Here is a 24,194-nt window from a genome sequence, read left to right on the forward strand (position 1 = left end):
AAAATGAATTATAGAGGTAAGCTAAGTGAACTTGTTATATATCATCAATAATTCATACCTAAACTAAAACACTTATCTGATTTTTCTTAATCAAAACTGTTTTTGCTTTGTGTACCTGATCTAATGTTGATGGGGAAAAACATCATTTGTTATCAAGATACGGAAATAGGATTTGAACTTCATCAAAGTCTTTTAACAAGATATAGGAGAATCAGAGACATATAAATTGTTTACTGTTAAATTAAAGATATTCAGAGAAAATTTCAGTCCTTAGCTCTTGGATGCAACCCCCACTGAAGTCCACAGAAACTGTGTTTATGTAACTGAGGGCAAAAATTCCCAGTTGCTTTGTGTTGCATTAAATGATGTACCAAAACATGTCCTCTTAAAACTGCAGTAAAAACATACTATAAAAACAAAAAGCTGATAGCCATGAAATGTTCTTTTCCAATATTCAGATACAGGGGAGGATCATGCTCCATGTACAACCCAAAAAGCAGTGGCTTGGTGCAGTTGCAGAAAACGGATCAGGATACTGATAACGCATTAAAGCCCTCCTTGTTAAAGAGCAGCACTCTGCAGGCCTCTGTCCATGGAAGCTAGCCACTTGTTCTGTGAGTAGTGGCAGGGCAGTGGAAAGAGGGGTGTGATAAGTAGATCCAGGACTATGCAAGTCCACTAGCCTAAACAGCCCATATATAGATGGTATGTAAATTCCACAAAGTTCGGAGGCTGTAGTAGCAGCTGTGGATTGGCTCCAGAGTCTGAGGAAGGAAGATTCCACTCCTCATAGAGCATCCCTGAGTAAAGCCTGTTTGCCTGGGCTCCCAGGGCAGATAATCTGGACTTCAGTGCCAATTCTATTTCCAATGCAAAAAGTGCCTATTCCATGCCATTTCTGGCATACAGAATGTATCTCTTTCCCATACATTAAGACAGTCCCTGATTTCAATACATATTTTCTCATCATTCCATACAAGCCAGTTTCCTTCTTCTCAATGGCTACCTTTCACCACTGAGATTTCTTTAACTCAAAAAATGCAAAGTTTTCTTGTAAGTAAAACAACAAAACCATACCGCTTTATTTCAATGGGAATTGGAGACACCTCAAGAGTTTTCTCTAGATTATCATTAGAGCAGGGACTGAGCCTAGCACAATTTGGACTCTGCAACAATCTATATATATTAATAATTTTGTATTGTGGAACTCTGAAAGCATCACAGCTTTATTTATATAATTTACTAACAGTGAAGGGGTTGAAACAGTTGACTAAGGTTACCAAAGAGACTTATTATCCAATAATATCCCACACTACTTTTAGTTTCCTATCTAGTAATTTCTGTACTGTGTGCATTTTTCCAAGAGTGTACAAGCTTTACAAATGTAATATGTTCTCCTAACACAACTACTGAAATATCCACTATTCCCACCTTTTTATAGGCGATCCAGTCAAACACCCTGTCAATGTCTTTGGCTTGCTGCACCTCCTGTGAGACTGGATGTGAACTGGCCAAGCCGTCGAGCAGCATTACTTCATGTAGGACATCTGTCAGAAATCTCTGCTTTTCCTGAAATACAGTACATGCAATAATATCATGGACAGCTGTACATTTATGACTATATGGAAATGATGAACATCAGTCAGAGAGTCAGAGGCTCAGCAGCCTTCCTTATAAAGCCTGCTAAAGTAAGTCCGTATGGTCTGGTTGTCATTCACAGTAACCCCTACTAATTTCTGAATATTCAAAAGGTGGATGAAACCAACTGGAATCAGTTTTAATAATTGTGTGTACTGCGGAAACCGCTGATTTGTGATTTTGGTTGTAGTGAAAGTCTATTTGACTCAAATTAAAATAAAGACAATTACATGATTAAAAAAGCATGTGAAAGTGTAAATGCCAACTCAGATTATAAGTGATACTCCACTTATAGTGAAGTTGTTGGAGAAAAAAGGAATATTTCAATAATAAAAAATAAAGCAATATTAAGACTTAGCACTTGCAGTGCTCTTCTCATCCATAGACCTCAAATTGCTTTACAAAGGTGGGTAAAATAATTATAACCATTTTACAGATGAAGAACTTGAGACACAGAGAGGTGAAGTGACTGCAAGCCAAGGAAGGGAACAAAAACCCACCCATTCAGCACTCTAGTCATTGATTGCATTACCTTATTTCATATTTTACACATGTATGTAGTGCCTTTACTCTGCAGAGCTCCAATTGCTCTACAGACTTCAGCTAATTAATCTTCACAACATCCTTATGAAGACAAGAATTATTATTAGCTCAGTTTTACAAGCAGGGAAACTATGACACAAAAAAATTAAATGACTTGCTTAAGGTCATAAAGCAAGTCAATGGCAGGTGACCATCTAATTAATATCCAGTGTATGAATTTGTTTCCATCTCCACCATAAATATATATTACAAATGTATGTAAATACCATTGCAGATTTAAATTGGCAGTAAAGTTTACTAAATGCCTATGTAGAAGTAATTTTGGACTACGAACATTCTCTTTCATGGTTCAGCTGGGGGCACTTTCTTCAACTGAGGAATTTAATGCCTTGAAAACCTTAACGTTACATTAGTGTTGATGCCTCTGCTCTACAACCTTTTGTCAGCAAAGGAAGCAGCTCCATCTGCTCAGGTATTCAAGCCAGGTATAAATGGGAAAGGTGATTTAAAAATTATTGTTAATTCAAGTTTAAATAAGTTTTTTTTTTTCTGAAATGATATATTTTAATGTTTATCTTGCATTACAAAAGTTGCTGAACTGATGTTGACCTAGTGGCATAATCTTAAGGATCTTATGGGAACTTCACATTTTTAAAGTGTCACTTTGATATACACAGATAAAATAACCACATGATTAAATAATGTATTCTGAGTTTAATTTCATGTGTAGATTTGGTACCAATATGCTAATTTAAATTATAAAACAGCTTAAAAGCTGTTCCAATGCTGATCCATCTGGAAATAAGCCTTTATGTTAAAATTCATTAAGGTACAAGAAATGTACCTTGAGCTCATTATATATTCAAGCAATTAAAGACATAGGATGCAAGAAAACCAATTACCCAACACATACTTAGTGTTCCAGCTAGCCATATTAGATAGAGTTTGTGATAGGAAATGTAATATCTTGTTCACATTATCTTTCATTTCGTATCTGGAGGCATAAAGAGTTAGCTGCTGGTCCCTTTACAAAACAGCAAAACTCAACACCATCTCAGAAGGTCCAGTAGGGAAAATATTTAGTATGACAGTCAAATTTAGGAGAAAACAATTAAGATACAGGGATCATAAACCTCTGAGTCACACGGATCTCACTTTCAGGCAATACTGGCCAACAGCAGGTTTTTTTAGTTTATGCAGAGTGAACATATTTCCAAAATTCAATTTGGGAAGTCATGATTATGAAAGATTTGTACAGGTGGGTTTTGACCATGTAGAATCTGGTATGAATTCATTAAGATGTGACAATAGGGTGTCATAAGTCACATGACTGGCTTACAAGAACCTTGAATCAAGTAGATAGGCAGATAGCAATACAGGAAATTTAAAGGTGAGGTTATAACAAGATGAAGAAAAGGTGTAAAAGGGAAATAATATTTTCATTTGCTTGTTTCTTAGGTCACGTCTTGATGAGCAAAACTGGTGTGGTTTTGAATCACGTCAGTCGGAGTTAGCTCACCACAACTGAAAAGCCCTCCTCCTAATGCTCGTTCAGAGCAGAGTAACATTGCTGAGGCATGTTAGCTGGCTGTGTTATAACCTAGGTTCAAATAGGGATACAAGCCAGACATTTAATATGCTTTGAGACATGTTAGCCTACATCTTAATGAGCGTCAAGAAGGCTTTTCAATCATGTTAAGCTAACTCGACTGAGCTAGCATGATTAAAAAGACACACACTACCTTTGCCCAACTAACAGCAGAAGACCTGAACACATTTAAAACTCTTGACATTCTTCTTGTACCAAACAGAAAAACAAGTACACAAGAGATTTTAGGGTTGGTGGGTAGGCATGCAGCCTGAGCAGGCAACAGGAAACTGAAATGGAAAAAATGGTATGAACAGGAATCAGTTTAATGACCATGCTACTTAAACACTATAGCCCCTATTAGATAAAGTCATATTGGTATATACCTAGCCGTGAATAACCTTGAATACACCAAAATCATTAATACTAAGTTTTGGAGAAAAAGGGATTTTCCTTTCTCTGGCAGTGTGTCAAATGAGATAGTATTGGTCTATTTCAACATGACATCTCTGGAACCATGGAAGCAGCTAACAGGCACTATGGAGAACCAAGTAGAAAATCAACATGTTGTAAGGTCAGTGAATGTGACGGAGCTGTGGCTTAACATGAAACAATTACAAAATATACTTTAAGATTACCCTCTTCTGAGAGCGTTCAACTGGGATTAAAAAAAAAACAAAAAACTAAATTTCTCATTGCAGGTGAACCTCGTACAGGAAAAGAGTGTGGAATTCTGCACACTGCCAAGAATGCAGAGTTTTCCTCATATTGTCTAGTCTCTGTTTACAGCATGATCCTGTGAGAACACACTGCAAAGGCAACTGGAGCTATGAATGGAAAGTGTTAGTTGCCCTATATGGGGACAGGGCTGTACGGTGGAACAAAGATAACAATGGACAATGCAGAAACCTGGAGGAGGGTTAGGACTCTAAGGGCCAGTACAAGAACAGCAGAAGGTTGCTGAAATAAGTGGGGTTAGTACCGCTGTATGCTACCCTTTCTCCAAAGCCAGACAGAAAACAAGTAAATGATTCTTGATTCCTTCTTCCATCACCACAAATGCACTGTATCCGCCAATCCAAACCTGATGCTCCTCCTCACCACTGCTCCTGTCTGTTTTGAGAGGAACAGGATGCAAAGTCAAACTTTGCTTGAACAGTGGATGGCAAGAGCCTGGAAGCCCAGGTATCCCCGGCTTATGGAGAAAGAAATGGAGTACTAACCGCAATGCTTCAGCAACTTCCTACTGCCTCCCTCTCATTCTTCACCAGCTCCTGCACCAGCATCCAGTTATGCTCTCAGGAGGAGGAGTCAAATGGAAAAAAAGGTGCTGTTAAGGAGATGAATGTGCCAGCAGCTTTGCTTTTAATTTCAGTTACATTAACTCATTTATTTTTAAGGTCTATTCCGATTCTTACATTGAATTCCATCATCCTATCGCCTGAGTGCATGTATCTTCATAGGGAAGGTTCTTTTTAATTCTGATTAACAAGTTCCTCCAAATTCAACCTGTTGGAGCTTATCCTTGGCTGCTTTCCCCTAAGCTCTGTGCTCTCCTTTCCTTGATGACCCTGCCCATTTTTGCAAATGCACAGTCTGCAAAACGGATTGTTGGCAGAGTTCAGATTCCACCGCTGGCAGTGCAAGCAGCATGACTGTGAATGAAATGAACCTTGTGGATAGTAAGATCTGCAAATTCTCTGCCTGTCGAGATAATTCTCCAGAGTATTTCTGCTCTGTGGAATTTTCCCATTCACTTTCCCATTCCCATTCACAAAGTATAGACTTTGGCCCTTAACAGCAATTGCCATTTAGTAGTCTATTTTGTGTGTAAGATGCTACCTCTAAACAGCAAGCAGATGTGAAATAATACTCCTTGGACAGAAAGGGCTACTCCTTTGAGAACTGCATAAAAGCTGTGCATACAGGATAAGGATGATGTAATGAAGGGGGGCTGTTGCTGGTGATTCAATAATGCTTTATTGAGACACAGTGCAATGGAATAAGTGAGTAAGCATGACAATAAAATAACACTTGAGCCTGTCACATAAAAATAATTTCCAAAAATTAGTATGAAATAGAGAACAAAGAATTAAAAAAGCAAACCCTGGAACACATCCAACAGCTGAACAAAAGAAATAGTAGGGATAGTACAATAAGAGCCATAACTGATAATTATTATACATAAGAGATCAAAGAGCTGAACATTAAAGGCACTGCCTTTGTTCTGGGACAGGCATTCAAATGGTTTACAGATTAAGGGACCTACGTGAATAATGTTTAATATGGGTGTCCAAATCTCTACATGATTTTCCTGTCAAACTAGTTGGCAAGATCTTCTCCAGAGTAGCTAACTTTTTCTAGCTATCAGGAGTATGTAGGGGATTTGTGTGATCTCTGGTGCCTGACAAAAGAAGTATCTGTGAGAGCTAATACAACATGTTTCTAGGGGAATTTGGACTATAGAGGGATACAATCTCTGTAGTATCCCAAGGATTTATAAAATAAGTGTATAACAAAGATCCACTGGGCAAATTTAACACAAGAGGCAAAACTAACATCTCCCTGTTTCTCTACATAATTTTAACCACCACCACCCACCACCATAGTGGCTGAGCATCTTCTAAAAATAAAAGTAAAATTCTCTCTTCCTTCCCCAACTATAAGAAAAATGGCTTGATTAGCTTTTTTATTTAATTGTGTGTGTGCATGTGCAAGAGTGCATGCATGTGTGGAATTTGTTAAGGGAAAACTAAGTCAAGTTCTGCATTTATTAGTTCTGAAAGTGTTGAGAGGTTCATGTTCATATTCATCTCCTATTCTTCCATAGTCTTGGTCCAGCTCCCATGTAAGTTCTATCCATCTCCTGCACTCAGGAGACTTTCCCACTGGTTGATAGTTCCATTGTTCCAAAGAAATGTTGCTGCTGTTGGAATTTATAATTGAGGAGGGAAACACTGTCTCTCATTTAACTAAGGTCAAACCCACAGATGGTTCTGAGTACCAGGATAGAGAATTTGAAATGTACCGTCCATTCAAATGGGAATCAGTGCAAGTAGCCAAGCACTGGGGTAATATATTCACAGGCCTTTGCTACTAAGTTGGAGTATTTTCAGGGTGTGTAACTTTCCCAGCAGCTAAAATTATTGCTTCTCTTCATCCTTCTACATCTTCAATATAGATTTAATTTAATTATACAATAAATCAATTTTCCTCAGTGACTCTCCAAATAATAAGGGGGAGAAGGGTTGAATAAAATGGGGAGTTTTACAACAAAAACACATCCTTAAATTTACTTAGTTCACTTAGAATACTGGGTAAAAGAAGACCAGTTCAAGCATTCCAGAATCTTCCACTCTGAGTCTTCTTATCTCTTTGCAGCTGCCTCCACAGTTCTAAACGCATTAGGAAAATGGATGAACACATACTTGTTACTGTATTAGTCCCATCAGCATTTAAAACATTAGGCTTGATTTATCCTAGTGGTGCAGGGTCTGTGTGCTAAATTCATCCTCCAAGGCTAGTATAGGCTGCTCCTCCACAGAGGGGAATTCATATCCAGTTCAGGGGACCACAGGCAACAGTTCGACCATGGGAGAGCAGCTTCAAACTGTGGCTGGTGTTCCATCAGAGCCCCTGCCAATGATTACCAAAGATTACACTAAATCAGAACACTTTCCAGCTGGGCTGGGTGGCTTTTGAACTTCCAGGAACTGTGCTTTTCTGTTCTGAAAGTGGTGAGGTCTAGAGAGCACAGGTCTTGGGTGAATCAAGCCCATTTTGTGGGTCTGGAACAATCCTTGCAAGATTTTGTTCCTTTAAAAATCATTTATGATTATGATATGAATACTGCTTCCACGTTGTACGTGTAATTTTAAAACAAACAATAGCCATACTGATCAGAGCAGATAGCTGAAAAGTCAAAACAAAACGAAGGAAGCATTTCTCAACATGAATGCAACCAAATATAGAGCTATTTATGTGGCAACCAGACTTACCACCTGGAATATGGCTTTAGGTGAAGTGGACAGTCAGGTCCAAGGAGAAGGGATCCTATGGGCCAGAAGTCTCTGCTTGAGTCTTCTTCCCCTGGAGGAGTTGAAAGATGCCAGGAAACTTCTCTCCCATCCTCACTCAGGACAGGGAGAGTGGTTGTCAGGTCAAAATAATTTGATCTTCAATAGTTTCAGCGGAGTTCCACTTTGAACTTAAAAGTTTGTCCAAACCCAAAACTCAGCAGATGTGAAATCACATGACTCAAAGCTTCTGATAACAATGGCTATTTAAGTCAAAACAAGCAGATAAGACATGGAGCAGGAAAATAACTTGACATTCTCTAAACCTGTATTCAATCATCTGAATAAACATTTATACCCATTTATGTCTGATCTCTAAGCTGCACAGAATTTAACTACTTAAGTAGTATCCTTCACACTGATTCTTCTTGCCAAAACATTGATGATAGCTGTTCCCAAACTGTGCGTCGTGACCCCAAGTGGGGTCGCTTCATCAACAGATTGGGTCATGGCAATCCCGAGCGTGCAGAGGACGTCATTTTACAAAATGGCCTCCCCTGCAGAGCGTGACCTTACACACACCATATGCACAAGGTCACGTTGCACAGAGGATGTTATTTTGCTCTACAAAACAGCACCCTCCATTCAGCATGACTTCGCATGCACCGTATGTGTGTGAGATTATGCAGTCCAGAGGACGCAGTTTTGTAAAGCAAAATGTCATCGTCCTTGCTGCGTGATCTTGCATGTACAGTGCGTTTGAGGTCACACTACAATGAGGACACCATTTTTAAACTGCAATTTCCATGCTGTCTGGAGTAGTGGGAAACAACACATATGAAAATGGGGTCATGCAGGGAAAATGTTTGGGAACTCCTGATTTATAAACTCTGTTGGGAAAGAACATTTGTTGATAGAAATTTCTTTTCTTAACTGTAAATTAAACTAAACTTAATATAGGGGAATTTGGATTCTGCAATCAGAATGTCTTGCAAATTACCTGTCCAAATCCTGTGATATTCAATTATACATGAGCTTCTAGTTAATTTTACAGAGAAAGCTTCCCTCATAGTTGAGTTAAAACAGAAAATTGTACAGGGTTTGACTTCAGCGAGTAGCTACTGAGGGGAAAAAACACCCTCCATGTGGTATTAATTAAAGAATTTCTTCTTTGTGGCACTGGGAGGCTTTACCAAAAAAGGAGAGATGAAAGGAGTTTTTAAAAAAGGAGAGGTCAAGTTTCTCTCATTGCTGAGCCAGCATGATATTTACATTGTGTTAGAAGGATCAAGCTGTCTACAGCTGAGGTCTGAAATGCCAAAAAAATAATAATAAAATAAATCAAGAAAACCCATGTCTTAAATCTATGCCTTTAAAACTTTTAATGAATTTTCTAGGCTTTCTTGTGAGTCAAATAAAGCCTAAGAACACTTTATTGATAAACATTTTAACAGGCAATTTAAGACAAAGCATATTAAAGATACGCAGAAGTCTAATTGCAATATTCATTTTTTAATCCTGCCAATGAGAATGATAGGCAATTGAGATCATTTATCAAGAACTTGAGCAGCACACTCTGAGATGCTCTAAGAATTTAGTTTAAGGATATTTAATTTAATGATTTCCCATTAGTATTTATTTTATACCCAGGTAAGTTCTCTCAACACAATGTTTTAAAAGAAAAATGTTGGTATGCAGACTTACTACAACATTCAGCTATTGTAGTAATGGCAGAATCATCTAGAGCATGGAGCTTTACAGTGTGAAGAGTAGGTTCAGCTCACTCAAAGAAAAATGAAGGACAACCAGCCACATGAAAATGAAGGTTTTACTCCTGATACTTCAGTCAAATGTTTCTAACAAAGAGAATATCCCTTGCAAACATGACCATGGTTTCCAAAAATGTAGTAAACAAATGTGGGAAAGAGCACTGTTCCCAGTGCTCTAACTGACAGAGAAGGGAGACAATTCAATGTGAGTGTGACATTGAGATACTGTGCCTGGACTCATCTAATAAAGTTGTCACTGTAGCCAAATGCTTATAAAATAAAGGAACAGGAGAAGGCCACTGAGCTCTGTGAAATGCTTTCTCAGTGTCAAGCAAGGTAGTGACTGCTAAAGCATTTCACATTTGTGTTAGATGGATGAAAGGGAAAATTACGTGCCAGTAATTCCTTTTTGTTACAGTCCCCTACTCCTATCCCAAATACATACAGCATGATGGCTCCAACTATCATGAAACAAAAAGGTAAAAGTCCTGTCAGTAAAGTCCTACATATAAATGTCCCTATTTGTCTCCTCTTCCAGAAGTGGCAAACCTGTCTCAGAGGGGAGGTTGTGAGATGTAGGATGAAAGACAGGACTATGCCAAAGGGAATTACTAATGGGTATTTTTTCCTTGTCATTTGTCCCTCTTCTCTGGTACTACTAACAGAGACACTTACATCCACTATCCCCAGCAGAGGTGCATTGACCTTGTCATGTCACTTGTAGGAGTTTATCACAGAAGAAGCCATCAGGATACAGTCAGATACAGCAGGTTTTGCCTTACATGCCTCTGATATGAGAGTCTCCCTCTCATGGATAATGAAATGGTAACACATTTAGCCTTTAGGAATTTCATATACTGATGATCATAACAATCCTACACTATCAAAATATGTTGTCTGGCCCATCTGATGGTAGTCATGTTAGTGCCAATTTTCCCCTTATAGCAGCCCTAAAATCACAGAAGTAATTATTTCAAGTTTCTGGACATTTAAGAATGAGATCAACAAAATTTCAAAATATAATATCTTGAGACAGAAAGGCTTAGAGGTAGAAAATGGGAAGAATAATGGGTTAATTAATATGAAACTCAGTGTTTAGTTTAGGAATAATACCCAGTGGGAGATTAAAATTCACCTTCTTAGAAAAGAACTGAAGATATTGGGGCTGCTAATGAGGATACTCAGATCCCTCACCTGCCTGTTTGGCATCAGCATGATCAAGAAAGCACCTTGCAGGACAGGAGTTTGAGAGAAGCCACTCCCAGAGGTTAACAGAAAAGCTCTCCGTGGACTCTTCAGCATGAGAGACTGACCTCTGCAATAACAGTCATGGGGGGAGAAGATGGAAGGTCAGATCTACCAGAAACGTGAAGCAAGTAGGCCCACCACGCTAAGGAAGATTGTACAGAAGGAGACAGATATCTAGAATGGTTTAAGGCTCAGCAGGCAGGATACAATAGCATAATATAGCCTAATTTACTACAGCCACTGGGGCCAGTGTGGGAGCAGAGAAGGAAGTTCTCACAGTTACTGTAGGCTACCTGACAAGCTGCAGAAGGGGACAGGAACTTTGCTGCCTGATACCAGAGAGCAATAAGAGATCGGGGCTGAAGAGTGACACAGTGAGGCACGCAAGCTTTTGAACATCTTGCATTCTATAAAGCTTATGAGTTCTAAACCCAGGGAAGGGCACCACTCCTTGGGCAAAAAGGGAAATAGTGAGATGGACTGGTACACGTCTGTATCAATTTATGTAACTGTAACTGCCAAGAGATGTCAGCGACAGACCAAGAGCAGCTAATCCTAATGCCTGTCACCTCCCTGCAGGGATAACATAAGAGTCATCAATTGTGACTGTTTTCCAATCAAAGAGGTCTACTACCCCTAGGATACTGATTTTGCTAGAGAGAGAGTGCCCAGGCTGAAGGAAATTGATTTGCCCAATTTGGACTTCAAGGTGGCTGGGACGTCATGACTGACCATCTGATGGGAGTTCTGAGGATGATCAGTTGGTCACCTGACAAGAGGACAGAAACCTTGTTTAAGGGCAGAATCTGCTCCAGGTCCCTTTTTCTCAATGGCAGACCATCATCAGACATCAGGAAGATTGTACGGATGCAGAAGACAGAAGAAGCCTACCCACCTGACACATGGAGCAGGCTTAACTGCTCACAAAAAGGAGTGAACAAAGCCTCAGGGGAAAGAGAAAAGAGCCTTTCGTTGTTTTCCTATATCAGCGTATGCGCAATGTGCCAAGCCATTTAATGGCGTCATCATCGGCTGTCAAAATAAGTCAGTGGATACTCCACAGTAGTATGCAACTGCAGCTGCATCGTGGGTGATTAGAAAAACCCCATTTAAAGACACTGGCTGCACAGTTGCCCTGTCCTGATTGAAATCGGTTCAGAGATGACCACAGGTACCTTGGCAGATCAAAACCTGTTGGACAGATGGTTAGGTCAGTGATGAGAGAGTGATTAACGATAGTCATCACTGACCACTTGATGTGCTGAGCAGATTCCACCGTCATGTCCTGCGGTGGCATAAATTACAATAACGGGCATCTAGAAGACATGCGAACTGGTGGTTGAAGAGGTTTGTGTACAACAGCAGGTCACTATTCTCATGGATCTTAGCCAACAACATGACAGAGGCCTTCTCACAGTGAATGTGGGGTGGTGCTATTTTGCTAAGTATCGATAGCCATGGCAATGGAGTTAAGCTCTACATCAACCAGCCTCATATGAGATAAGCAACACCAGACAGGAGCAAAGTACTCTGCTGCTGAACAGCAGAAGGCAAGGGCTGATGTTCTAAGCACCCCAAGTAGAACTGGCCAACTTGTTGTTGAGCAAGTTTTTCCAAGTGCTGACTTTAGCCACCATCTTCCTCAAGTGGTACATTAATGTACCCAATGTCCAATGTCACACTGAGGTACACCAGGTTTGAATTATGCTGCATGAGTTGGCCATTGAGGAAAAAGTTTGACTCATAGCTTGTGCTTGTATTATGCAGATGGACTACACTAGAAACTGTCTTAGAAAAGCTCGGCTGCAGGTGCCATTGACTATAATAGTCTGTCATGAGCTTCATATCTTCATTCAAGACCTTGTCAATTTCTGAGAAGGACTGAGCTTGGCAGGTGCAGCAGATATTATTGGCATAGATAAATATGGACGAGACTGTAGCTGGCAGGTCGTTGATGTACACATTGAATAGTATTGGTGAAAAAACTGAGCTTTGAGGGAGGCCGTTGATCTCACACCTCCAAGAGCTACAGCAGTTGCCCATGTGTACTCTAAACTGTCTGTTTTGCAGAAAGAGATCTACTTCTTCAGCCATCCAATGTATGGCAATTAGAGAGAGAGAGTTTAAACAAAAGAACTCTGTGTGATGGTGATCAAATCCAAGAAGATAGCTCCCATCTTTAGATTTTGTTGAAAACCATTTTCAATAAAGGTGATCAAGCTCAGGACTTGGTCACAAGTGCTGCGTTCTTTCCTAAACTCTGTCTGCTCACCTTGCAAGACATCATCCAAATCCAGAGCAATTCATTAGAGAATCAAACACTCAAACACCTTGAAACACATTGACAGCAAGGATATTGGGCGGTAACTTGACACACTATACCCAGCTTAAGAATAGCAATAATCTTTGTTTGATGCCAATTGCGTGGTAACTTTTTATCATTAATGACCCGCATGTAGAAGTTAGTAAATCACTGTGACATCTTTGTGCTTCAGGAATTCCAGCAAGATGTTATCATACCCCGCGCCACTGTGCCTGATTTGATGGAGTTAAGGGCTTTATCTAGCTCATAGGCCATAAATGGCTCTGGTTGACTCCTACTACCCACATTCTGATGTTAAAGTTGGTGCCATTCATAATATACTTTGTGTTTGAATTGTTTCTCCAGAAGGACCTTTGCTATCTGCAGAAGATGGCTTGCAACTTCACTAAGCTTAACCAGTGGGTGACTTTGCCCTGGAGGTTGTTGAGCAGCCCCCAGCCAGCAGATCAAATTCCAGAACTTTCAGTTGGAATAAGAAGTCATCAAGCTTCTCCATAGATTCCTTCCACCAAGTAAGCCTGGCAGCATCCAGTGACTCAATCAGATGGTCAGTGATCTCCAGGTCACCAGATAATTCAAATTTCCTGAGCAAGGCTTGGCATTCAGCACTCAGTCAGGGAATGTAAATTGGACAACAGCCCCATGGTATGGCTAGGCATGCAGCTATATAAATGGCTCCTTAGAATTGGTGGTAGGCTTCATCGACTGGAATACAATATGACGGAATGGTAACCACACTATGTTCCAGTGCATCACAGAACATTTCCCAATCTGCCTTGAGGAAATTCCACCGATGTTTTATTGAGCTTCGAATTATGGGTAGCTGGAGCTCAATGTGAATAAGTGATGGTTTATGTCACGTTGTTTTGCATCATGAATCAGCATGAAGTCGTTGTTAGTTGCTCAGTCCATCAACTGTTCGCTGTCATTATCCAAATCAGCATACCCCCAACTCAAAATGGTTATCTTTAAAATCACCAACAAAAATTACTGGATGATCAAGTGTTGGAAAGACCTGCTATTCCCAGTGCACACTCGGTGACTTATATACATTGGCAATCCTAAAGCCACCAACCTGGATCACATAGTAAAAACTGGAGGAGAAGGAGAAGAATGGAACAGCATCAAATATGTCAGAGCACACATATGTTCCATGGCCATATTTGGCATGTAGGGTGTATGAAATGAGGTCAAAGCCATTTATACCATAACTTCCTGATACACTATTAGCAACATGAGTTTCTTGCAAACAGATTATGTTGATACTGTGACAAGTGCCTAATGCACTAATGATGCTGCGTTTGGCTGCTGACAGGCTACCAACATTAAGTGGAAAAATTCAAAGCACCAGTCCAATGTCTTGAAAGTCAAAGGATGGCAATGCTTTGAGGTCACAGTCAGATGACACAGGACCAGGATTTGATGCTGAATTTTGTTTTCCTAAAGACCTGTGACTCTTCTATGCTTTGAGACTAAAGTTACTATGGTTTTAGGAACTCCTATACAAAATCTCTTTTTTTACTTTACTTGCCACATGGTCCCCAAGGAGTTAAATTATAAATCAAAGCATTCCATTGCAAGGTGGAACTTGGAGGGAGCAGGAGGAGGAGGGAGAGGGACTTGCTAAGTGGCTGGGGAGGCTTGTGATGTGAAAGCACTTGTTTCAGGGCCACAGGCAGTTGGAATGCAGAGTCCTACATCTCAAGTAAGGGGGCCAGACAAGAGGTCTGCACACAGGAGAGTGCTTTAGGTCCAAAGTTAGAAATGGCATCTGGATTCCATCTAGACCCATCTAGCTGTCTTGGAAGCATGTGAGATCCCAAGGTAGTAGTAGAGTAAGAAAGAGAAGGAACAGTGCAGGACTATGACTGTATGCCTTCAAGTACAAGGGAAAAAAAGTGAAAGAATGGATTCAGGCCTTATATGTGAAACTTTTTTGTAGGTGAAGCCTTTATGCTATTGGTCCATGAATGACTTGTTAGTGGAATGAGAGAAAGCGGATATATAAAAATGTATTTTTTTTCCCTAATGCTGCCTAAGACTTACCTTTCTGCCCTGGAGCCCATCTGGTCTGCATGTATGATACATGGGATGATGAGATTATGTCTGAATGCAAGAACCATAGCAATGATTTGGTATTACAAAGACATATAAGAATTAAGCCCTGATTTATCCCTTTTTAATTTTTAATAGAAGGGTGATGAAAGTAATCAATATGTCTCAGGCATCATTCCATTTTGAGTTATCTTTGCAAACATCTACAGAAATCGGAGATGGCTTCTGCTTGAAAAGTTTTATAAGATTTGACAGGAAATATGGCAGCACTGGAGGACTGACTTGGTTCCCTGTTTTTAAACCTGGTGGTGACAAGTTGTATTAGAAAGTGGCTATTAACTGTAATTTTAAAAGTGTAAATTATTTCCTATAAAATTCTTTGTTTTCCTGTGTTAACTGAGGGTTAAGCAGTAAAGAGTGGTAATGCATACCACTGCTAAAGCAATCTTAACAAAATTTACCAGCCTTAATTTTTTATTTGTGCCTAGACCAATCCACAAGGAAATGTGACAGCATATTCTGTAACAAATGGGAAGGCAATAGCATTTGATACTTCAATCCCCAAGGTCTGAGGATCTGAGGAGGATTACATGAGTAAAATTTTAAGATTACAAAAACAGGTCAACTCTCTACCTTTCCCCATTCTTTGAGAAGAGATTGGATTTTATTATATAATTTTTTACTTTCCTGATGCAAATCACTCTCAAAGCCCTGTGTGATCATTTTCAGTGGAACCTTTTATGCATATTTCACAGGTCTGAATTACTGTTGATGCAGCAATATGCAGCCTCCTGTTTTGTTGCTCTGGCTATTTAAGTAACTATTTCTTTATGAGATATAGTGCTAAAGGTTCTTGGTGTTGCAACTGATTTCATGTTTCTTGTACTGTATACTCCTTTACTTTTTAAAAAATGGAGTTATTTTGAGTAGCATTTCTTTTGCTAATCGTTTCTCTTTGTTGCTTAGTCAGACTGATCTTAGTAGCACATGTACTCTGCACTGATAAGATGAAGTTATTCACCTTGTGCAGTAGCAATGGTTCTTCAACATGATGACTGGATTGATGACTGGAGTGCCGTCTTAGCCACCAATTGACTCTCGTTAACGATGGCCTTGAATTGGTCTCTGTGATATTCTGGGAGATGCTCAATCAAGGAATTGAGTTTTGAATAATTGATGTTATCATATTTTGCCATTAAGGCTTGATAGTTTGTGATGCAGAATTGTAAAGTGGCTGATGAATAAGCCTTTCTCCCAAAGAGATTGAGGCGCTTCCAATCCCTATTGTAGGGGCTGGATTTCATCAGGCGGTGTCAACCTCTAGAGTTCACCCTGGCCACAATGATTGAATTAGGGGCTGGGTGGGAGAAGAGAAATTCTGTCTTTCACTGGCACGTAATATTTCTTATCGGCCTGCTTACATGCTGGTTGGTCCAACACAAGGGTCTGCCATATAAGTTTGCAGGCTCCAATAGAGCCTCGTTGATAAGGAGAGCTATTCTAAATGAGGCAGAGGTGTGTAAAATGTCCAGTAATTTATGGTGTGACTCTGTCACCGCCTGTAGTGGTAGTTGTAATGCATCTGCCACCCTCCAAGCTAGTTCTTGAAAAAGTTTGAAGCCATTTGCCAACAATGGAGGAGAGGGCATCACTGTCTCATCTGGTGCTGAATATGAGAAGTTAGTATGGGGTATAACCTCTTCCTCAATACCAGCCTCCTGTTCCTCCCTCATCTGTTCAGAAGGCTCAGAAACCCTAGATGTGGTGGCAAAAGGAGGGTGCCTCCTTGGCTCCTGGTAATCCATGCTAGAACTTTGGGAAGCACAATGCCTATATGACTGCCAATGATCCCATTAAGGCAACTGGGATGGCAGGAAGGATCCTGGTGGGAAGGTACCATGGCTGTCCATACAAAAGAGGTTGAGAGTGAGAGGGACAGTACAGTTGAGAAGGTCCGTCTCGGTAATGAGTACCATAGGGTGCATAAAAGGAGTGACAAGAGACTATCTCCTCCTGCTCGCTGTCTGAGCAGCGGAGCCCCAGTACCAGGTAGAGGAAAGTCTGGTGTGTCAGATATGGAAAGGTCTCTAGAGTACGTGAAGTCTGGCAGTGCCGTAGGCATCAGTACCAGTAGTAGTTGGCAATGCTCAGATGCCTGTCCTGATGGGAGTTGGAGATGCAGTCCTGGTTGAATCATCTGTTCGTGTTTGGCATACCTTTGATGCTACCAATGCTATTGTCTGCACCAAAGGAGCCTTCCCCAGGAAAGTCTCTATCTTTCTCTCGCCCCATCATACCGATGTTTCCTTGCCTGTGCCCATAAGGTCTTTAGGCAGCCTATGTGTTCCATTGGAATGGTATCATGTGAACTCTGGGTACTGGGTTTAGATGGGTTCAATGCCATTGGTACCGATGATACCACACAAGCCAGTGATCTTTTTCGGCTTGACCGGGGCTCACTGTGGGGACTCACAACTTTCTTCTTAGAAGCCTTGTGTGAGTGGCTCATGGTTGTCTTCTTAGGCTCAGCTCCCTTAGATGTAAAGGGTTGTGATGAGGATTCCCACCATCCTGAGTCTTGGCATGGGTCTAAAGGTGGTTGGAGAGCTGCCTCCATTAGAAGAAGTTTGAGTCTCAGCTCTCTATCCTTTCTGTACTGTAGTTTTAACTGCTGGCATAAACTACACTTCTGGGGAAAGTGGTTTTCCCCAAGGCAACCGGATACACTGGGAAAGTCTGTCCTTCACCAGGATAGATTCTTTGCACCTAAGACACTTCTTGATGACCGGTAAACTAGGCATAACTTGTCCAGGAGGGTGTATGATGGGGGGGCCAGGTCTGAACAAAAATCAAAGTTTAAATTAAAAAAAAAAAAGAGAATAAAAGAAAGAAAATGTAAAGAAACTCTATGAAGTAGTTTTAAAAGAAGAAATGATTAACAAGTCTTCAAAAGTTAACGCTCTGATAACGGACAGTTAAAGCTCCATCTCTAGGCAGGGGCAGTTGAGAAGGAACTAAGGAGGTTTTGCCCATGCAACACTGGTTAGCCTTACTGCACAGCACAAGAAGGGGACAGCACATGTGCGGTGGAACGGACACTGCTACCAAAATTCTTTGATCAACAGCGCAGAGACGCAAGCACACCTAAGGTGGAGCACCCATAGGGACGCTACTTGAAGAACAAAAAATATCCAAAATACCAAAATCTGATAGCTATAGCCAACTTTTGCTTGTTAGTCCCATAATATTTTTAAAAGAAATGAAATATCAGATTATTAATTCCCACTGCAGTCTGTAAAAAAACCAAACACCACAGTAGGATGATGTACTGTTTAACTTGTCGTGTTCTATCTTGCAACCAGTTTTCTAACTATTTAGATGTCAGTATGGTTATTTGGTATCTAAAGCTAATGATATCAGAAGCCTCATGAAAAGTTTATGTCAACTCTCCCTTTTCCTTTAAAAGAACTTGACAGATAGATATTTTCCAGGCACCGCCATTTTGCTGTTATTAATTCTAATTCATGCACTGCATGTTTCTGATTTCCGAAGTTTAACTGTCATACTTTGTTCAACCCACATGCCATTTGATTCTCCTGTATTCTGTTAAGAGGCCAGGACTTCACATGATGGCCACGTCATTTGCATTACACTGAACATTATATTCATTCCACAGGAATTCTGAGAAAATATTCTCCATTCAAGATGACTTCTACAGCAAAATTATTCTGGATTTGTTAAAATGATTATGTGGAGAACAAATGACTGCGATGATTCAAAGATAAAAACCAGTGTATGAACATTGTAGTCTATGACATTTCCCTATGCTAAAATCATCAAGAGCTGCCAGATTCCATTGCATTTATAATTAGAATGATTATATTGTAATTCAAGATGTGTTTTTCAAAAAGATGAAGAAAATGAGTTTTATTACACCCAAAGCTAGGTAAACCCAACAAGCTTTCCTATGTGAGGCAGATGTCAGTTCAGATATAGATTTATTTTGCTTTTTTCATAATGTAATTATAAATCAGAAATGTTATACCAAAGAAAAATGTAAACATGGAACAGAATAAAGAAATCAGACTTCAAACAGAAATGTCCCTAAAACCAAAGAGTTCCCATGTATAATTATTTAAGAGTTTGCAGTTTATTTAAATTCTTAATTATTACATCTTGGATTTACTTCACAAAAATGAATGGACTAAAACTATGGAACTGAATTCAAGAAGTGGCAAGACAATTTCAGAAGTTAATGTGCATTAATTTAATGAAAACATTGAAATTACTAAATCGCAGGTTGAAAATCTTTATCATACAAGCTGTATATATATAAAAAAGATATACATTTTATTTAAAAATACCTAATAATATCAGACAAGCTATATATATAAAAATAATAAATTTTATTTTAAAAAATGTAATACAAATTCGAAAGAGAGGCAAGTTTACACAGAATAAAATAATTCATTCTTGGGACATTACAAAGTACACAGACACCCTGGACATGCTCACAAGTAAGGTATCGTCTTCTTTTATGCTTGTAACTCACTAACTTTTTTCTTTCCTTATCATTTAAGTAGTCACAGTATTGCAACTTCTGATATTAAAGAATAAAATAAGATGTAAGTGGGAATGATCTAGGCAGTTGATCTGCAAACAGAGGGACTCAAAAGGGATGACCCAACTTGTGCTTCCTGGCTCTTTCATCAGTGAGCCAATGGTAGCTGCACACATTTCAGAAGACAAGTTGATCCTATGACTCCAGCTATATGACCGTATATGAAAAACTATACCCCACACTTTAAGTCCTCAATATATAGATTCCATGTTAACAATTTAATACAGAAGGCTAGATGCCAAAACAACAGTACAATAAAATAGATAATTTAGAAAAAAGCAGAATATTGTAGTAATATATTCAGTTTCACTGTATGGCTTACCTGAATCATCCTCCTATATCTATGTTGTTATAACTTAAAATGCAATGCTCTGAGAACCTCAGAAAACTTTATAGAGATCTTTCATTAATATACAGTTTTCAGAAATGATTGGTGTTCTATCACTACTACCCTAATATGAAATATTTTTAATGGAGAGGTGATAGTTATTTTAAGATTGGGTTATGATAGACATGACCTTATTCTTTTTTGTAATAAATGGCAGATTACACTTTTGGAATGCTGTCAAATGATTTCACAGCCACTGATTTTGCTTTATTGGACATCTGATGCTTGCTCCATTGGTATTCTTCAGCAGACCCTGACTGTAACATAAGCAGGAGTATAACAGGCAAACAACCTTTCAGTGGAGTTTCCAAACTAGTGAAATAACATGAACTTACCATATTCCAGCCAGGGTAGAGGTAGTCTGTCCCAACAAATTCAAAATAGTGAGCAAAACCTTCTTTTAGCCAAACATCTTCCCACCATACTGGAGTCACAAGGTCACCAAACCACTACAAGGGAAGTTCAATCAAACAACATAAAATGTTGTTTATATATGTGTGATTTGTACACAAAACCACCACTACTAGGATTAGTATTATTAATAATAATGACAATATTTGACATTTATATCACACCTTCCATCCAAGGATCACAAAATGTTTTACAAAATACCAATGAACTAAGTTTTCCAACATCCCTGTGAGTTAGGTAAGTATCAGATGAGGGACATTAAGTGTCTTGTAGTGGGTGGTATAAGATATCTGGGGCAAAACTAGGAACAGAACTTAGATCTCCCAAGTTTTAGCCTTTTACTTTTTCTTTAAGGACCGTCTATTCAGATCAAGATTGTTCAACTGGGATAACACTGGGAACCCATTTTTACAATGGTGCACGAATATTTGGCTGTGTGATATCACTGATGTTAATGGGAGTTGAATGAATAAATCCTTGTGCGCTACTTTGAAAATTCACTGTCTCTAAAGCATTTTTTTTTCTGAATGAATAACTAAAGTCTGTATCTGTAAACTTCACTAGTAGTTTTTTATGAAATTAGAAAATGAGGTGAAGCTAACGTCATAAGACATCATTTTGAGCTTGCATGTTGTCACAAACTATTAAAATAAACAGAGTGAGAACAGCAAATGGATATTCTAGAGTAGGGGTGGCCAGACGGGTAGAGAGACGAGGGGGAGTGAAATTGACATGCTGCCTGAGGGCAAGGTAACTGTAGGTCTTTGTCTCTCACTGGTTGGCCACCCCTGTTCTAGAGAGTGTGCAATTCATGTGAGATTACAGAACCAGCTTCTGATGCTGCAATTAGAATGGTGAATGAATGAAAATAAAAGTTGGCCAGGGATCTGTTTGCTTCCATGACTGCGTGTTTGTTTGGAAGCTCTCTATGTGGTCTGAATGAGCTGCTTCTCATTTGGGCATCATTACTGACGAAAAAGGGATGGTTCTGTGGCAGGTATAAGTGCTGTAACTGGAGATTCTCAGTGCAGTGATCAAGGGAGACAGTTCCAGAGGGCACATCGAAGAGGGATTAACATTATCAGATTGGCAGTATTGGGTCCAGCAGCCAACTGCTAGAATCTGAATGATTGAAGATAAATGTAATGAAGTAAAGATCGAGGAAAAGAACTGCAGATGGGACTGACAAAAGTGATCTTGACCATACTTTTTATGCCAACAGAGAGTGAAATTAAGTGAACAAATAATGGAGACCCACTGATGAATGACTGTTGTTATTATTTACTTATACTTTATACGTATACTTTACAATATGCTCAGCTCTCTACAAGACCAATAAGGCAGTCTTTGTCCCAAAGAATGTATAGTTAAAAAGAAAGATAAAAAAGACACTGGAAACCCATATGCTCACATAACATACTTTCAAACTGTGGAGCGATAAGGGAATATATTTTGACCACGGATAATTTATGATGGAAAGTGGATGAAATAATGTGTGATGCATTTATATTCATGGGTTATGATAAGACTATTCAGCAAATACAAAACAAGTATTAGAACTAGGCAGGAGAATTTTATTTAAAAAACCCTAGAGTTAAAGTTGATAATATTGAAATACCCTTTGTTAATTCATTATCTATTATTCTTTTCTGCAAAAGCAGAAACATATATTCTAATATACTCAAAATTTGATTAATCATGACACAGCAGAGCATTTCTAAGACAAATTTACTCCTGGAGTTTTTTAAATAATTGTAATAACAGGATTACAGGTACTCAGTTTTAATCATCTGATGAATATTTCTATAGGTATGAAAATAACATGTGATACTTGTATGAAATATGGTGCATTCCCTTAAACATTCTTGTGGAGTGTCAAATATCAGAAAGATCACTAAATCGTTAAAAATACCAGTTAATAAACACAAATGTAGAAAGGTGATATTATTTTTCCAGTCGTTAGAAGTCTGACAGGACAACATTATCCTATTGGCATCCTACAGTTTGTGGGTACTGCATAGATTTTTAAATTGAAATGAAGAGGAGATACAAAGATAGAATCAGACAATCAGAGGGAGGCAATTTAATTTTTTCATTAGAATATTGTCACCGCTTGGATTGAATGAAGATTATTATTTGTGTTCTTTTTAAAGGAAAAGATTGGTATTTACTGGTTGAGATAAGAAAAGTGGTCGTGATATATTTAAGGGTGGGGAAGGCTCTGTGTGTTTCCTACATGTGTAATGGAAGCACATCTTTTTTTCTCTTTTTTCTTTATGATTATTGAACATTTACAGTGGTTTGGCGATTTTTTTGCTTTCCTTCCTCAGATTCATGCTTAAGTTTAAATTATTCAGTTATTATATCCTGTTTTGTATTTGATCATTTTGCTCAATTGTCATCAGAAATCATGTTTCTTAAATTCAATTGAATTTCTTCTGTACAAAGGGTGCATTTAAACTGATCTGTAACATTTAAACATCATGAATTCCTACCCTGTTTGAATGACTTTAATAATATGTACTAAATATTTGTATGTGATGGTGGGCAACATAAGTTGGTATCAACATCTGTGCTGTCACTTAATTTCCTATTAACGACCAGTGTGATCAGTGTGATTCTTTCTCAGATAATGAATTTGTTTAGATGTGGAGCAGATGCTATTGTGTAGAAACATGTATTTTTCCATTTGTTGCTAAATATTTATTTAATTATATACAAAAATATGTGAAAAGAACAGGAAGTTTGAAATGTCAGGCAACCAAAAGTTACGAAATGCCAGAATTAAAGTTACTTATGGAATCTTAATCAGCTCCCATAATGCATATGTATTATAACAGTTTTGCCAAGCAACATAGAGGCAGAAATAAAACGAATTCTTCTGAGTCTCAGTCCAGGGCCTTAAAAACAAGAAAACATTATTTTTCTTTCTGAAACCCTCTGCCTCAATTCACAGTCCATCCCAAACACTGAATGATGCAGGGATCCTGTAGGACAGCACTGTGTGAGACCACATAATTAAAGACATGTATCAACGCGTAAGAGGACCCAATTAAGATTGCCTGGACCATTTTAATTCTAGCATTTCCTAATTTTTGAGTGATTGGTTTTGTAACCTTCACGTTCTCTGAACAGATTTTTTTTTAATATGAGTCCTTAGCTTTTTAAAAAAAAATAATTGAAAAAGATAACTTCCATCATGTTTACCTCTGCCACCTTTCAGTGTAGATTATCAATGGGATTTTAACCCAGGACCTTTAGCTCTAAAGGACAAATCTGGTAGTAGCAATGGGTTGTTATCCTCTAAGCGACCCAGCCATTAAAGGATGACACAGAACATACTTTTCCTTATGTAAGAAGTAGAAAAATATTTTGAATGCTGGGGATCAGGATTCCCACCTCTAGGGGTGACTGTAGTCTAGAAGCTATAAATGGCACAGCCAATCACACAGATTTGGCAAATCCACTCTGTAAGACACAGTGGCTAAGACTTATGTCTGTCACATCAGAGTTGGGGTTTCTACTCCTACGTCTGCCAGAAGTAAGCTTGTGCTTCCTCTGTTACACTATCTGTAAAATGGGGATGAGGACTTA

General features: G+C 38.9%; 1 protein-coding gene across 2 annotated transcripts in view; it reads right to left on the minus strand.

Annotated features, from left to right (window-relative positions):
• Positions 1-24,194, minus strand: part of TRHDE (thyrotropin releasing hormone degrading enzyme) — a 288,144-nt gene that overhangs the window by 135,670 nt on the left and 128,280 nt on the right. For both annotated transcript variants that reach the window (XM_067564009.1, XM_067564010.1), the window contains exons 5-6: positions 20,525-20,638; positions 1,432-1,569 (exon numbers count right to left, since the gene is read on the minus strand). In XM_067564009.1, the coding sequence (XP_067420110.1) occupies positions 1,432-1,569; positions 20,525-20,638 (252 nt within the window). The remainder of the gene's footprint in view (positions 1-1,431; positions 1,570-20,524; positions 20,639-24,194) is intronic.

This window comes from Emydura macquarii, unplaced genomic scaffold (genome assembly GCF_026122565.2).
Source record: "Emydura macquarii macquarii isolate MOO-44397 ecotype Brisbane River unplaced genomic scaffold, CSIRO-AGI_Emac_v2 contig_2636, whole genome shotgun sequence".
Taxonomy (NCBI): domain Eukaryota; kingdom Metazoa; phylum Chordata; order Testudines; family Chelidae; genus Emydura; species Emydura macquarii.